Source organism: Rhinolophus ferrumequinum, chromosome 27 (assembly GCF_004115265.2).
Source record: "Rhinolophus ferrumequinum isolate MPI-CBG mRhiFer1 chromosome 27, mRhiFer1_v1.p, whole genome shotgun sequence".
NCBI lineage: Eukaryota > Metazoa > Chordata > Mammalia > Chiroptera > Rhinolophidae > Rhinolophus > Rhinolophus ferrumequinum.
In genome coordinates this window covers 2,867,592-2,882,038 of record NC_046310.1, presented here as the reverse complement: position 1 = coordinate 2,882,038, position 14,447 = coordinate 2,867,592, and the positions used below count along the sequence as shown (strand labels likewise).

Here is a 14,447-nt window from a genome sequence, read left to right as displayed (position 1 = left end):
AACAGCTGGAACAGAAGTGACATCGTCCACGAAATGATGCCCAGCCAGCGTGTGTGACATCACCAGGACAAATTCTACCAACCCACCGGGGACACGAGGGGAGCTACCAATATCCTTCACGACTATTTTTAAATTTGTGGGGGGTCCTATATGAAACTATTTCCCATGTTGTAAAATGTGTTGCTTGCAAAAACAAACAAACAAAAGCAATGTAATGCCTTTGAAACGAGTCCAAACAGCAATAGATCAGACAAAGGCGGTCACCTTGCCAGAGCTAGCTATATCCTTCTATTTCAACAACGAATGTCACTTCGAATCACTAACTAAAACTTCATCATTTATCTCTGAAGATGTCCACGATTTCCATTATCCAGGATAAATGAAAAACACGTCAACATGAGAAACACACACGAACATGAGAAACACGCCAAGACCTTCCTGCGATATTCCCAATCTTAGGATAAAGCAAGTTTACCCTGAGCTCCCCAGTTTCTACTGGGCCAGAGTCACCAAAAATTAAACCAAAATTCTGAGAAAGGCAAAGAGCTCTTTAGTTGATTTCCCAACATCTATTCCTTGCCCGTTGTTTAGTAAATCACCTGTGACCATCTTGCTACTCACCCCTCTACCTCGACCCCACCAATGATTGTTTTAGGAATGACCAGGCCCAGCCCAACTTGGGCCCTTGGGAGCCAATGTGCTGGGGGATTCTGGGAAAGAAGTGTTCTGGTTCTAAAGGCAGGGCCATGAAAAGCCAGTGTCTGTCAACCCCATGGTCACCGATAAACCAGAGGGCAGAGTTCCAACTTCCCTGACAGCCATCCCATAACCACAGGGCTCTACGCCCTCCAACAGCATGTCGCTGTGGTTAGCAGAACCCGGAAGCAGAAAGAACCTGGGTCTTTGATGACCTACTTCTAGACTTCCTCTTCTAAGAAGTAGGAAGTTTCCTTATTATTTAAACTAATTTTGTATCTGCACCCTAAAGCATCCTAATTTGCACATTTTGTTTTTCAGGTCTACTACTACATAAGAACATCATCCATTTTCCTTTAAATGTTAGCAAAAAAAAAAAAAAATGTATCCCACTTTAAACAAACTGCTGCATATATCAGGCTCTCATTAATACAAACAGGTTTTATTGACAGTTAAACAGGAATGTTCTAATAAATTTCTTTAATAATATCTGGACATTTTTCCCTTTAATATTTATCAACAAAGTAGAAAATTAATAAAAACAAAGAGAAACATCAAACTCTCAATTTTATATAAAATTTTAGTTAGATAGCTTTTTCTTCTTAGAGCACAAAAAAATATAACTTGTTATATCCTAAAATATTAGTCAGTTCATTCTGATTAAGTCAGAATGTGCAATCAAAACAAGAAAAGTTGTTCATGTTTTTTATTTGGCTGAGTTTAGCTTTTAAAAAATCTTTAACATTTGCTGCCAATCAGCCATATTAGTGGAATACGTGGGTAGCATAATTCCCTGCAACCTTTCCAGGGGCTGAAAGTATTTCTTTTGACCATTTATTGTATTTCCCACGTCACCACGCTGGATAAACTGTTAAAAGACAAATGAAGGTGTTTCTAAGGAGTAGTGATTTAAACAATAGTAGCAGAAGGGCAAGAAGGTAATAAAAGAAGGCCAGGAGTAGGAAAAACAAACTGGAATAACTAGTTCCTAAAAAAAATGGCAAAGGAAGGAGTAAAGCATTCCAAAGAAAAGTCTTTCTGGAAAGGTCACATGACCAGCTGACACAGGCACACATCCATGGATCCTTTTGTCAAGGTCACTTCGACCTGCACTGAAGTTACAGAGGCTGTGCCGGATCCTCTCCTGTGCTCCCCAGCACCGCTCCCGGGGTCCCCAGCCCCACATGACCCCTGCCCCAACAGAGGCTCCGCCCGGGCCTATCACTCCGGAGCCTCCATGTCATCTGACTCCTAAGGCCACAAGTGTGACTTCCTGGGGGTCACTACACAGATCACCAGCAAGACCGCGAGGGCACCCCCCCCCACTCCAGCGGGGTCGCATTCTAGAAGCCAGGATCTCTGCATACACTGCCACCCCACTCCCCTCCGGAAAGAGGTTTCTGAGTCCGAGTGAGGAGCCCAGAGGAGAAAAGCAAGGCAACATGTGCCACCCAGCTGGCCGCCTCAGAGAGCTCGCCTAGAGAGTGGCCTCAGCCTCACCCTTTCCTGAGCCGTTGCCTCCCCTCCTCTCTCCAGTGCCCAAGAGCACCTGATTTTTGTTGTCATTGCTGTTGGGGACCACTGCCTTTGACGTTAGCCCCAGACCTTCAGAAGGTCAGGGTGTGTGGCTCCAGTTAGACTTTTGCTCATTTTTCACTGTAATCGGTTCAGCAGTAGAAACATTTTTGTTTGGGCTAATTGCTTTTGTATCCGAAGCTGTTTTACAAAGTAGCAAAGTCACCCCTGGATGCAAAGTTGCAAACATTGTTTCCAAGAAAACAGTTTTGTTACAATTTATTTTTTTCTTGTCTTTGTTAAATTTTAATGTAACCATTCTTGCCATGTAGAAGAAAACATCCCAAGTAAGGATCTTAAAAATAACGCCACTCACCTTGCTATAATATAACGCAAAGTCCAAACACAGTGCGGACAGAACTGAAAGGAGACTGCCTAGGAACACTTACCACCTTGGATGACTGAATACCAGCAATCCTTAAAAATGCACTGTTTTCCCCACTAATAATCACTTGTGCTTGCTCCCCTTATAGTCTGTTTCTAATTGATAAACAGAAAATGATGAAAAATAGATCTGTGTAGTTATGAATTTCAGGTGTATGTCTGGGAGCTAACAGAAATAAATACGTACAACCAAAGCAAAACAGTCTGATTAAAAGTAATTATAATCTCTTTCTTTGGGAATCATTAGTGGTCGACCCAGAGGAGATGAACTATAATTTACTTCAGTTAAGAAGGTTAAAAACTGGAGCAAACTTTTCAGCCAAAGCAGTTTATTCTCCAACATTTGAACTCATTTAAATCAAAGTAGAATAAGACTGATTTAATTAACTTCACTCTCTGCTGTGCAGGTACAATGCCTTAAAGTCACTTCCAAAGATAATAGAAGAGATAGAATATTTTTAAACTTTATTTTAGAAAAAAGAAATATGATCACTCTGTGATATGTTTTAAACAATAAGATTTTGCTCTGAGGGGAAAAAAATAAAATTATAGAAATGCTTGTGTTTTCCCAAGGAATTTAGCCTGTTTTACAAACACATCAGGTGGGCATTACTTCATACACCTTAACTAATGTTATGATAGGTATTTTGAAGATTGATTTATATCATGAATACACTATAGAGTAGATTTAAATTGGAGCTGAAAAACATGTATGGATTTGAGTCTTCAAAGAGAACTTGGTTGGGTCTGAAAAGTATGTAAATGGACAAAGTTTAGTACACATGGGACACAAAAGATAACCTTTTGAATCACAAAAAGCTCCCTGCAACCTGTGACCACTCCCTGCCCTTGTCCAGGACACACCTGAGCACTGCTGCTGTTCAAAAAGCCAGAAGTGCAGCCCACAGGACTGCAGAGCCAGGAGAGTGCGACTTCCTCCCTAAAATTAGCCATGCCCATTCACCACAGCTAGGTGGGGCCCCTCTATTTTAAGGTGTGCGGCTCCAAATTGCTTAAGAGGACATAATTACTGGCCAGTTTCTAGAGCTATGAGTGTCAGCATTCCACCTAGTGTCCACCGACTTCCACTCTTACTCAGCATGTTATCTAGGATCTAAGTACACTGCCACTAAAATCAACCCTGGAGATACAGCCATGACAACATATCACACAGGACGCACTGACAAGGAAAGATGAAGAAAAGATATTCTTTTCTACCACCCCTTCACACACACACACACACACACACACACACACACACACGGACAAAAGTGGAAAAACTGACAAAAATCACGATACCAAAATGTTTTCATCTTTTGAGGAAGTTACACAGAACTGACAGCTGAAACCCTTCCAAGTAATGTCACACTGTTGTTTACCTTCCTCTGAAAGTGTTCTTCTACTGGAGTAAATCCAACAGAAGAGGCTATTCCGTAAACATCAGAAGGGAATTGGGTGGTTCCCATTGCAGCAGAATTTTCACTGGTGTGTCAAAAAGGAGCTAAATTTTCGAAGACGGATGAAAGAAAATGAAAAGGCAATACCCTTCCACCAAAACTTGATCAATGAATGGTAAAGTTGAGTTGTAAATTATATGTGTAATATACACCTGAAATTTAAGCTGCACAAGTTAACACTCATGATTTCTACAAGCTCATGCCAAAGACCTCGCGTCTCTTTTATTACCAGCTGTTTGAGACACTAGATGCGGAATATACATTTAGAATTATCCCAAAACTATCACGTTCCAGTAGTCTGCAACACAAACACTTGTTCTGACAGATTCAATCATTTTAAGAATGAACAAAACACACATACCTTCATTTTCCGAAGCATGACATTTCACTTTCAATACCAAATCAAAGGTTCTTTCTGGATTTTCCCTAAACGAGAAAGAACTGTGTCACATTTATTTCCCATGACAAACAGATAAGCAACTCTATAAAGTCGATACCTTCTTTACTCTTAAAAACTAATCTTGTTCTTGTCTCAACACAAGCCGTGTAACTACATGACCAGGAGTAGCAGAAATAGCAAACTTTTCCCCCAGTTCAGCAAGTTGAGAGCTGAGGCTTAGGAGTTCTGAGACTGGGGGCCAAGCATCTAACCTCTGAGCCTGTTTCTTTTTCTTTTTCTTTTTTACCTACGAAGTGCTTTGCTCACGTCAGAATAATTGTGAGGATTACAAATGAAATAACACCTGTGAAAGTAACTCACATGGTATTAAGTGCTGTTTAAAGGTAAAGCGTTGCCTTTATCTTATTGAATCAAAATTGGAAGGGCAGGAAGCTCCTAACCATCCCTTCCTTCCCCTGCCTAGAGAGCCTGGCAGCAGGTTCTCAGGCTTTCTTGAACGTAAGTGTGAATAAGGGATACCTGGTTCCACCTGCCACGTTCCAGACCACCGGGAAACACTTATAATACGTAATGTGATGCTCCTTAAATGTGATGCTTGCAAATACTTTCCTTGAGATGTGATCACTCTGCTTAAGCATGTTTCAAGCAGCAAACTACACATAGACTCCACGAAAGTCTTGCTTTATGTCAATTATCTGGGGGAAATTAGACTTCTGCCTCAATGTTGCATTTCCCCACTAGGAACAGGAAGGCTGCTTTGCTTCATTCAAAAATTATCTGCCTCTTTACTAACTTCTCATACAATCAACCTATTCATTGGTTTAATTTCAAAAAAAAAAAAAAAAGCAGATTAAAATCTATCGAGACACTTTTTTTCCCCATCTCTTTCTGCCAGAAGATAAAAGATTCAAGTCTGATACCACAAAGTCCACGTGACCAAAGTGTTAATATATTTCGGTTTTTCCTGGTAAGGAGACCTGCGTGTCTCTCTACACTGGCTGTTTTTAACACATGCTTCTTTCAAGACCCTACTGCCAGTTCTTTTTTATTTTATTTTATTACAAGAACCTAGAGACACAGGAAGTGTCCACTCATATAAATTCATTTGCAAATATGCGCTTCCCCAGCCCTCCCGATTACCTTGTTTCAATGGGAATAATCAGGACTCAAGTGACCTCCTCCCTCATCACCCAACTAAGGTCAACCCGCACTTTCTAAGCCACTCACCCCGCCCACCCCCGCCCCCACGTCAAACACTGCCGAAAATCCTTCTAAATTACAGAGTTCTCCTGTTCTCCTAATATGCCTTAGCGTCTCGCTCAGGTGTAAAGATCCAATCGTGCTCCCGTTACCCTGTGAGACTGAAAAAGCCTTTCACACGAAGACAAATAAAGATGCTCCGCGTGCTTTTCAAATGGGGGGCGGGGTGGGGTGGGGAGAAGAGGGCGTGGTGGGGGGAAGACACAAGAAATTCCCTGCCAAGTAAGTTTCAGCTCAAAGACACAGAACTGGGAACAAAGATGCCCGCACGGCTCCCGACGCCTTCTGACGTCACGGGTGTCCTGGCGAAAAAATGTCCGTGGCCGTGCCCTTCGGCGAGCACCGGACAGGACGAGTATCTACGGGGATGCGGGGGCCGGCGGCCGGCCGCCCCGCGGGGCGCGTCTCCCCGTCCCAGCAGCACAACGCGGGGGCCCGCGCGCCCACTCCGGGGAACACGCTGAGGCGCACACGGTCGGGGGAGACGCGGGCGCAGCCCCCCTCGCCTTGGCGCCGCGCCACCTGAAGCCGCGATGGCGCTGCGGCCGCCGCGGGAGGACGGCGGCAGGTCGGGGCCGCCTCACCTCAGGCGCCGGCCGCCCGACGCGCCCGGGGCCGAGGCGCCGCCGCCCTCACGCTCCGCAGGGGCCGCGCGGCCCGGACGCGACCGGCAGGCTTTGCGGCCTACGCGCCCCCCGCGCCCGCGCCGAGCAGACGCCGCGCGGACGCCGCCCGCACTCACCGGGTCCTGCAGTCCATGGTGACATGGCGCGCCGGCTCGCTGGCTGCTCAGAGCGGCGGCGGCGGGCCCATGGCGCGGCGCCCGCCCCCCCGCGGGCCTCTGTGACAGCAGCAGCCCCGGCGCCCCCGCCCCCGTGTCCACCCGCCCGCCGATCGCGCCGGGCCTCTCAGTTCCTGCGCCGCCACCGGCCGCCCGCAGTCGCGCCGCCAACCAGGAAGTGGGCGGGAGGGGGCAGGGGCGCCGGCCGCCTCACCTGGCCGGGCCCCAGGGGGCCGTGCGGCTGCGGCCGAGCCCGGACGCCAGGTGCCCGGTGGCCTCAGCCCCCGACCGGCCGCTGCCCCCGGGCGTCCAGCGCGGGCGCCCGGGCTCCACGCCCCGCCGTCTCTGAGAAAGTACCTCGACTGGCGGCATTTTCCACCCAGCACTGCATCCCTAACGCCTAGGGATGGTTTGCTGTGCCCGGGTCGTCGTTTGGGGCCGGTTCACGGCATTTCAGCCGCACGTTCGCAGCTCCGGCTGGCGCCTGGCCCCCGCCCCCTCCAGCTGTGGCCTGGGGGCTGCCCCCTCCTGATGCGCGAACGTTCACGCAGGTGCACCTGCTCGAGAGGCCTGTCAGGCGGCCAACAGGCAGGACTCCACCTGCCCGCACACGTGGGGGACAGACCTTCCTACACACGCAGCACAAGCAAGCGCTGAGTTTGGGGCACAGTTACAAAGTGGCAGATCACATAGAAGGGCAGATCTCCTGGGGAGCTTAGGGCACTGAAGCAACAGGGCCGGGGGGCTGCTAGAAACAGCCAAAAGGTAGGGCACTGAGACACCTGTTGGGCAGGCTAGGGACATTGTCTCGGGACTTGTCACAACTCCATGCAACAAACACTTGGATCAGCATTTTATAGAGGAAGAACCTGGCCGAGCTAGCCCGCGTGGGTAATGGCAAAGCTGGGTAACAGAGCGGGTCCACCTGAGGCTTGTTATTGATCTCTGCCTTACCGCTGCCTCTCCCCCTGTTCTGCCTCGTCTCTAGGATCGGCTGAGAAGACACGGAAAGAAAGTCTCATGACGGACCTTCCAAGGATTGTCCAGGACTGTGCAGACATCTGGAGAAAGGATTCTCCCACCAACGGTTACCGCCCTGGACACAGGGCCACAGTGGTTTTTTTCATCCAAACAGGTCGCTTCAGCCTTGATTCGTTGGAAAGGTAAGAGGATGAGAGGAAACCACATGTGGTATGAATAGAGTGTGAGTCATGACACATCAAAGTCAAAGGAGGAGACTTAGGAATTAAATAAAGAATTTAGAGTCAAGAGCCTAAAATTAAACTCAGTTATACCAGTCTTAGGCGTTCTTGCCAAGGAGGGTGTTGCTTGGTCAACACAACAAGATATAGTGCATAGCCACAGACCTAAGAGTCAAAATGAGGACAGGACATAATGGGAAAACAACAACAACAAAACACATTTTAGCATAATATGTTATAGCTTGACTTGAGGTGAGACTCAGTTTCTCGGTTCCTACATTTGTAAAATGGGAATTACTGTCTATCACATGAACAACATGATGTTCAAGTTTAAAAATACTACAAATTCATGTTACCTTTTGAGAAAGTCTGTGGATTTCAGTTTCACAATTAGGCAAAACTATACCACATACATTTTTTTCCCCCAAATAAAACTTTTCTCCCTAAGAAGTTACCATTCTACAAAGCTTTGAAAAAACCACTTCTGCTCCAAGTGTTACTAAGTTTCTCTAACTTCTCCTTTCATTATAATTAATTCTTCTCCAAAGAAAGGAACCCTACTGGGATGCTGACATCAGGAGTTTTTAATTTGTGGTGAGGAAACATTAATACATGGTTTTCCCCCTCCATTTGTTGGGATGTAAGTGACAGTCATAGCTCTGCATAATATAAAACTTATTTTTTTCAATTTATAATAAGTATATGAAGGGAAAATACTATACATGCACACACCAAGCTAATGTTATTAAACCAGTTTTTAAGGTGACCATAATCAAGAGATTCATTTATCTATTCTGGTATTACTGAGGTAAAAGGGTGAGAAACACATGTGGACACAATTTGCATGATTTGTTCAAAATTACTGAGAAAAAAAGAATTTTGTATACTCTTATCTTGGCGATATGTTTATTTATACCAGTGGTATAATTTTTACTTCTGACGTGACGAATGAGAAGTCTATAAAGGGCAAACCTTCAAATTGGTATTAGATCTTCCTAAGATCGTATTTGGCAATAATATTTCCTACTTGACAATTGGTAATAACGATTTTCAGGACCGCTATAGTCAAAGAACATGGTCTATATTGTTGTCAAAGTCTATAAACTATAAATCTTTTAGAACATTTTGAGCTTCTTTTCAAGACAGGTTTGCATGTGTTTGTAAAGATTATGTCTTCTGCAGCTCGTGGGTAAAGTGTTCTAAAAGTCTGTCCTGGATCAAGTGTTATGCTTGTGTTGGCGACATCTTTTTATTACTCACTTTGCATCTGCTTGACACGATTCAGTTAGTGGGAGAGATGAGTTAAAATCTCCTACTCCAATGGTGTATTATTCACTTAACTTATAATTCCATCAATTCTTGTTTTATATCGTCTGGGGCTGTGTTATAATGTGCAAACCAGTTTATAATTGTTCTGTCTGCCTGGTAAATTTGTCCTTATGTTGTGATTTTAACTCGAGTAATGCTTTTGCCACAGCATCTAAACAGCTCTCTTTTGACTGGTATTTGTCTAGTATTCACATATCTCTTTTTGTCCTATTACATTAAAACTTTCTGAGTCATTATGTTTCAGAATTATCTGACAAACGTTAAGTTTGACTCTTAACCTAGTCTAATAATCACTGAATCAAGCATTTAGACCATTGCATGTATGAGAATTGCTGATATATTTTAATTTATTTTTGCTATCTATTACTGTGCTTCCGATTGTTTTCTCCTGGTCTGTGGGGTTTTTTTCTTTCATCAGTGCCTTCTTTATGATTCATTGATTTTTATTTTTTTATTTTTTTGTGCTTCTACTTCTCCCCCTTTGTAGTTCAGAATGATTTACTCTGTTCCTATTCATTTGGTGGTTATCCTAGAAATTTTAACAGGCAAATTTGAACCGATTAAATCCATAATTTAGCAATACATCAACCTTCTCCCAAATAAAGGGGCCTTAAAACATGCTTCAAAACTACAATACGTTATTAATGTTGTTTTATACAGTCAGTGTTTGTTTAGATTTACTCAGGAGTTTACCACTGATTTTGCTCTTTTTTATTTTCATCATAGGTCTCCCACCTATGATCGCTCTCCTTTTCCCTAAAATGATGCTAGACATATTCTCTCACTTTTTGAGTGGGAACATATATATTTTACTCTTTTTTTGAAAAATATTTTCACTGATGAAGAATTCTAAGTTGACAATGGTTTCTTTCTATATACTTTCAATATCATTACATTGTTTTCTAGCTTGCCTAGTTACAATTTGAATTTTGAAAGTACTCTTGAAATGTAATCTGTCTTTTCTCTCAGTTGGCATTAAGATTTTTTATTTGTCTTTACTTTTCTATGGTATCTAGATGAAGATTTTCTTTTTTAAATTCATCCTTTTTGGTACTTTGGTTTTCTTGACTCTAGCTGGTGGCTTTTATCAGTTTTAGGAAATTCTCAACTCCATTCTTTTCTCCTCTTTCTTTCTGGGACTCTGATTAGACACATATGAGGTGTGATCACAAAATATAGTAGATGTTTAAAAAGAATTTTTACAGTAAGGACACATTGCTGTTAATCCCCCTCAAAATACTCCTCTTCGCTTCAAACACACTTATCCCGTTGTTCTTGCCACTTTCTGAAGCAGTTCTGGAAGTCCTCTTTCATGAGTGTCTTTAGTTGTGCTGTCGTGGCTACCTTGATGTCCTGAATCGGTTCAAAACGTTTACCTTTCATGGTCATTTTGACTTTGGGGAAGAGCCAGAAGTCTCACAGTGCCACATCCAGTGAGTAAGGTGTAGGAGGACACACTGTAATGTTTTTATTTGACAAAAATTGCCGTACCAAAAGTGAGGTGTGACATGGAGCCTTTCTGTTTGATCAAAAAATATGGTGAATGTTGCTGCCAAGTGCCATCCAAAAGAAAGGCAAGGATCCCCAGTAATGGAAGTGGCACGTCAAACCTCAGTAACATTGTGTGACAAGTTTCATCTTGTTCGGTGCAGTCAGTTGGGTATGAGCTATGGTTGAGAGAAGGTGTGTTTAAAGTGTCCATCATGACAACACTCAGTGTCACACATCGCTTCTGGTATACGGCAATTTCAAATACGAAAGAGGACTTCCAAACTGCTTCAGAAAGTGGCAAGAACGATGGGATACGTGTGTTCGAAGTGAGGGGGAGTATTTTGAGGGGGATTAATGGCAATGTATCTTTACTGTAATACATTTTTATTTTTATGTAAACATTCACCATATTTCGTGATAACACCTCACATTCTCATTCTACCCTGTGTATCTCTTAACATTTCTTTCATAGTTTCTTTTTCTTTATCTTTCTAGGCTGAATTCTAGATAATTTCACAAATATGTTCCTGTTCATTAATTCTTTCTCTGGCTTTGTCTCATTTTTTGTTAAAGCCATTGATTTAGTTTTTAATTATTTTTATTTCTAAAGTTCTGTTTGGTTATTTTTAAATCTGCTTTTCTTAACTGATATCTTAAGTCCTTAATTTCTTAAAATATATTTAACGTATATTTTAAATTCTATTTCTGACCATTCCAATGTTTGAAACATTTGTGGGTCTGATTGTACTATCTGATGTGTTTGTTTGTTTTTTTTTTCCCTGCTGGCTCTTGCTTATGGTTCCTTGTTTTTTTTCTTTGTTTAGTGATTTTTTATTTTTTATGTTATCTGATCCTTGGAGCTTTATAATGTGGAAATTTAGTGAGAGCTGAAAGGAAGATGAATTCTCTGGAAAGAATATTCATGTACTGCTGGTAAATGTCTGGGAGACACTACCAGTTCAGGACCCTTTCATGGTAAACTCTCACTTGAAATCTTTCAGACCACCCACCCATGTGAGATCTGGCTTATAGCTATGAATCCTCCAGGAGGACTTTCCTCTTTCAACTCTGCTCCGGTGTTTGAAACAGTCAATTTCCCTTGAATCCATTTAGAGTGCCAGGTTATGACAGGTTTCTTGTTGGACTTCCCACATTGGAAAGAGCCTCAAACCCCATAAGGCTGTGATAACAGATGCTCAAGTTCACCCAGCCTAACAAACACCCTCAAGATGAAATGTGGCTGTGGCGGCTACCTGTGCTTGTTACCACCAAGTAAGTATTCCTTCCTTCCTTGACTGCTTTTGACTGCATTTAATAATTTTTAAAATATTTCATTCTGAATTTTTAATTAAATTCTGTAAAAGTTCTGACTAGTTCATGACTGCCTAGTTTTGACTATACTGTCGTATAAAATGGACTAACAACTCTTTATCCACCTAATAATGTCTACCTTCCTCAGGCTGTACCCAAATAACCCCTGACTTGTACATCTTATACATTAATGGTACGGGGAAATCCAAACTCGGGGCCTTTAGTGAGACTACTGTCCTGCTTCCTAATGTACTGTGATAACTGTAAAGGTCACCCCTGATCCCCCCAGCCCCTTCGTTCAGTGTCCTTCATACAATGTATCCACGTGAAATATGTCTCATACAGAAATGAAGACTTACTGATACCCAGGACAACTGTTCCTACCCAAACAGCTCCTTCCACTGTGGCATGTAGAAAGAGAAACAATACATATTGTGGACTCTAGAATGGTGTGTTTGAAATATACCATTAAAAATGCCTCAAGTTCAGTATAACTTAATTAGACTCGTGGGCTGTGAGCTTCACAAATTTATATGAAGATTTTGAGTTCCAAACAGTTAACTTAGCAATGAGTTTTTAGATGCAACCCTCTCATGTAGTCAGGCTTTCCAAGTCAGGCATTCCCCAGAATCTTAACTCTGCATTGCCTCCTCTATTACTATCCTTAGGTGGAATGTATTAATAGTTTCACCGCCTTCATTTATTATGGAAGAAAAATTTTCTATATAAAGTATTTAACAAGGCAAGGTTCTTGAAGTCCTTAGGAAACCATTCTGAAAATATTTTAGCAGGACCTGCCTTTTACTATCAACTGAGATAGTGTTGTTTAAAACATTCTTCTAATGTATTATTATTCTTATATTTAGTAGCAATATCATGAATTTGAATCTAAAGGTAAAATCTCCTTCAAAATGACACACGAAATACTCTTAAAATAGAGAAAAGGTAGAGAAGACTTGGGAACTTCCCAAGTCTTGGGAAAGTACGCTTTCCCAAGTTGCTTTCACCCCTCACAGCCTATAAAGTTAGCATTCTACATTAGTGTGAAAGCCAATTCCAAGGAAGAAACTGTCTTCCAGTTTGGAGACAAAAGGGCTGAGATCATTCTTAACATCTTTATTACCTAATCTGAATATATCCAAATATTTATAAAATTCAAATAGGAGATATTTGTTTCTTTTGCTGCTAAACTGTTAATGAAAAAAATAGTAAAATTCTTGAAGACAATAGAGCAAAGATACCCTCTTGTCTTCCTTTTCAAAAGATTATTTGCCCAAAATTAAAGAATCCAATGGTCTTACCTCTGACCAGTGTCTCCTAGTTCACCTTTATCTTTGTTCCCCAATCTGCCAGACATTGGAAAACTTCAAACAGTCCTTGGAGTTAAGAAAAAAGATTTGAAGCAGAATATCACCAACAGACTGTAATCAGAGAAGTCAGATTTTCTTCCCGGGCTCTAAGGAACCTCAGTTGGGCTACAAGGAACAGGGCATTGTTTGTGTTACCCTGTGGCACCGGCTGGGAAGGAATCTCCTAACCCCACCCACCAGATGCTCCACGTAAATAAAGCGTCTTCATGGTATGGCAGCTCCACTCACACCCATTCAGTACACTCAGGAGAATGAATCCTCATATCCAACAGGCAATGACGTTAGAATTGACTGGAAGGAAACATCAGAGCATCTAATGTGACATTAGTGGTCCAACTACATCAGTAACTCCTCTAAGCAACCCTAATCCTGATATAAATAGAGAAATTATCGAAACGAATTCCTGTGTGCCAAGTTCTAGTTTCCTAAAATACAAGAAAATAACTAGACAAAACATTACATGTACTTGTATCTGATCAACTCTAGGGAGATAAAGGAAAACATTACATGCCAGCAAGTCGAACTCCATCAAATACTAGTTCAGGTAAAATTCCGCAGCAGAAGGCCCTTGGAATGATACACAGAGATCCAAAGTGTTTGGCCACTCCCCCCCCCCCTTACTATTTCAGATAAGGAGGAGATAAAAATAATAAGTAAGGACTGAGGGTTCTCCTGGACTTCCAAGCCATGTACTTCATGTGATCTCTGCCGTTGTTTCTGGGGTCACAGACCCAAGAAGTCGGCAAGTCTGGTGAGACAACCTCTGTCATCGTCTCTGGGGAGGAAGGAACAGAATGTCAGCCCCTTGAGAGTGATCCAGGTCTTAGTTTGGTGGGAAATTGCTTCATTTGTGAAAAGGACTCAGCCTCACCTGCCGTCTTCATTCTCTGTGCACAGTTCTACTGGTTTCCTCCTGGCCTTGTGAGGCTGCTAGTCCGAATAGCTGAACTTGGCTGGGGTGGGAAAAAAGCTTTTGGATCCATGACTCAGTCTGACAGTCGGCTTGTGACTTAATGGAACCCGGCCTCAGTGTGGACTGACTGCTCTTTGTGCCTGCTGCACAGCCACTTCCTGGGCCCTGCCCTTCCCTCCCCCCTGGGTTGGATTGTGCATCAGGGACATAGGCCCTAGTGTGTGCACTGTGCATCCTCATTACACTCTGTTCTCCCTGTCGGTGCTCAAGAAAACAAC

General features: G+C 42.8%; 1 protein-coding gene across 6 annotated transcripts in view; it reads right to left on the bottom strand.

Moving 5' to 3' along the window:
- The window catches only part of DENND1B (DENN domain containing 1B), a 182,410-nt gene extending 168,233 nt beyond the window's left edge, over positions 1 to 14,177 (bottom strand). For 2 of the 6 annotated variants that reach the window (XM_033099526.1, XM_033099528.1), the window contains exons 1-2: positions 6,515 to 6,652; positions 4,474 to 4,538 (exon numbers count right to left, since the gene is read on the bottom strand). In XM_033099526.1, coding sequence (XP_032955417.1) covers positions 4,474 to 4,538; positions 6,515 to 6,531 — 82 coding nt within the window. In that variant the 5' untranslated portion in view covers positions 6,532 to 6,652. Of the gene's footprint in view, positions 1 to 4,473; positions 4,539 to 6,514; positions 6,653 to 13,187; positions 13,281 to 14,127 lie in introns of those variants that run through there. The other 4 variants (XM_033099525.1, XM_033099523.1, XM_033099527.1 and 1 more) reach the window with 4 other exon arrangements.
- Between the last annotated feature and the right edge of the window lie 270 nt (positions 14,178 to 14,447).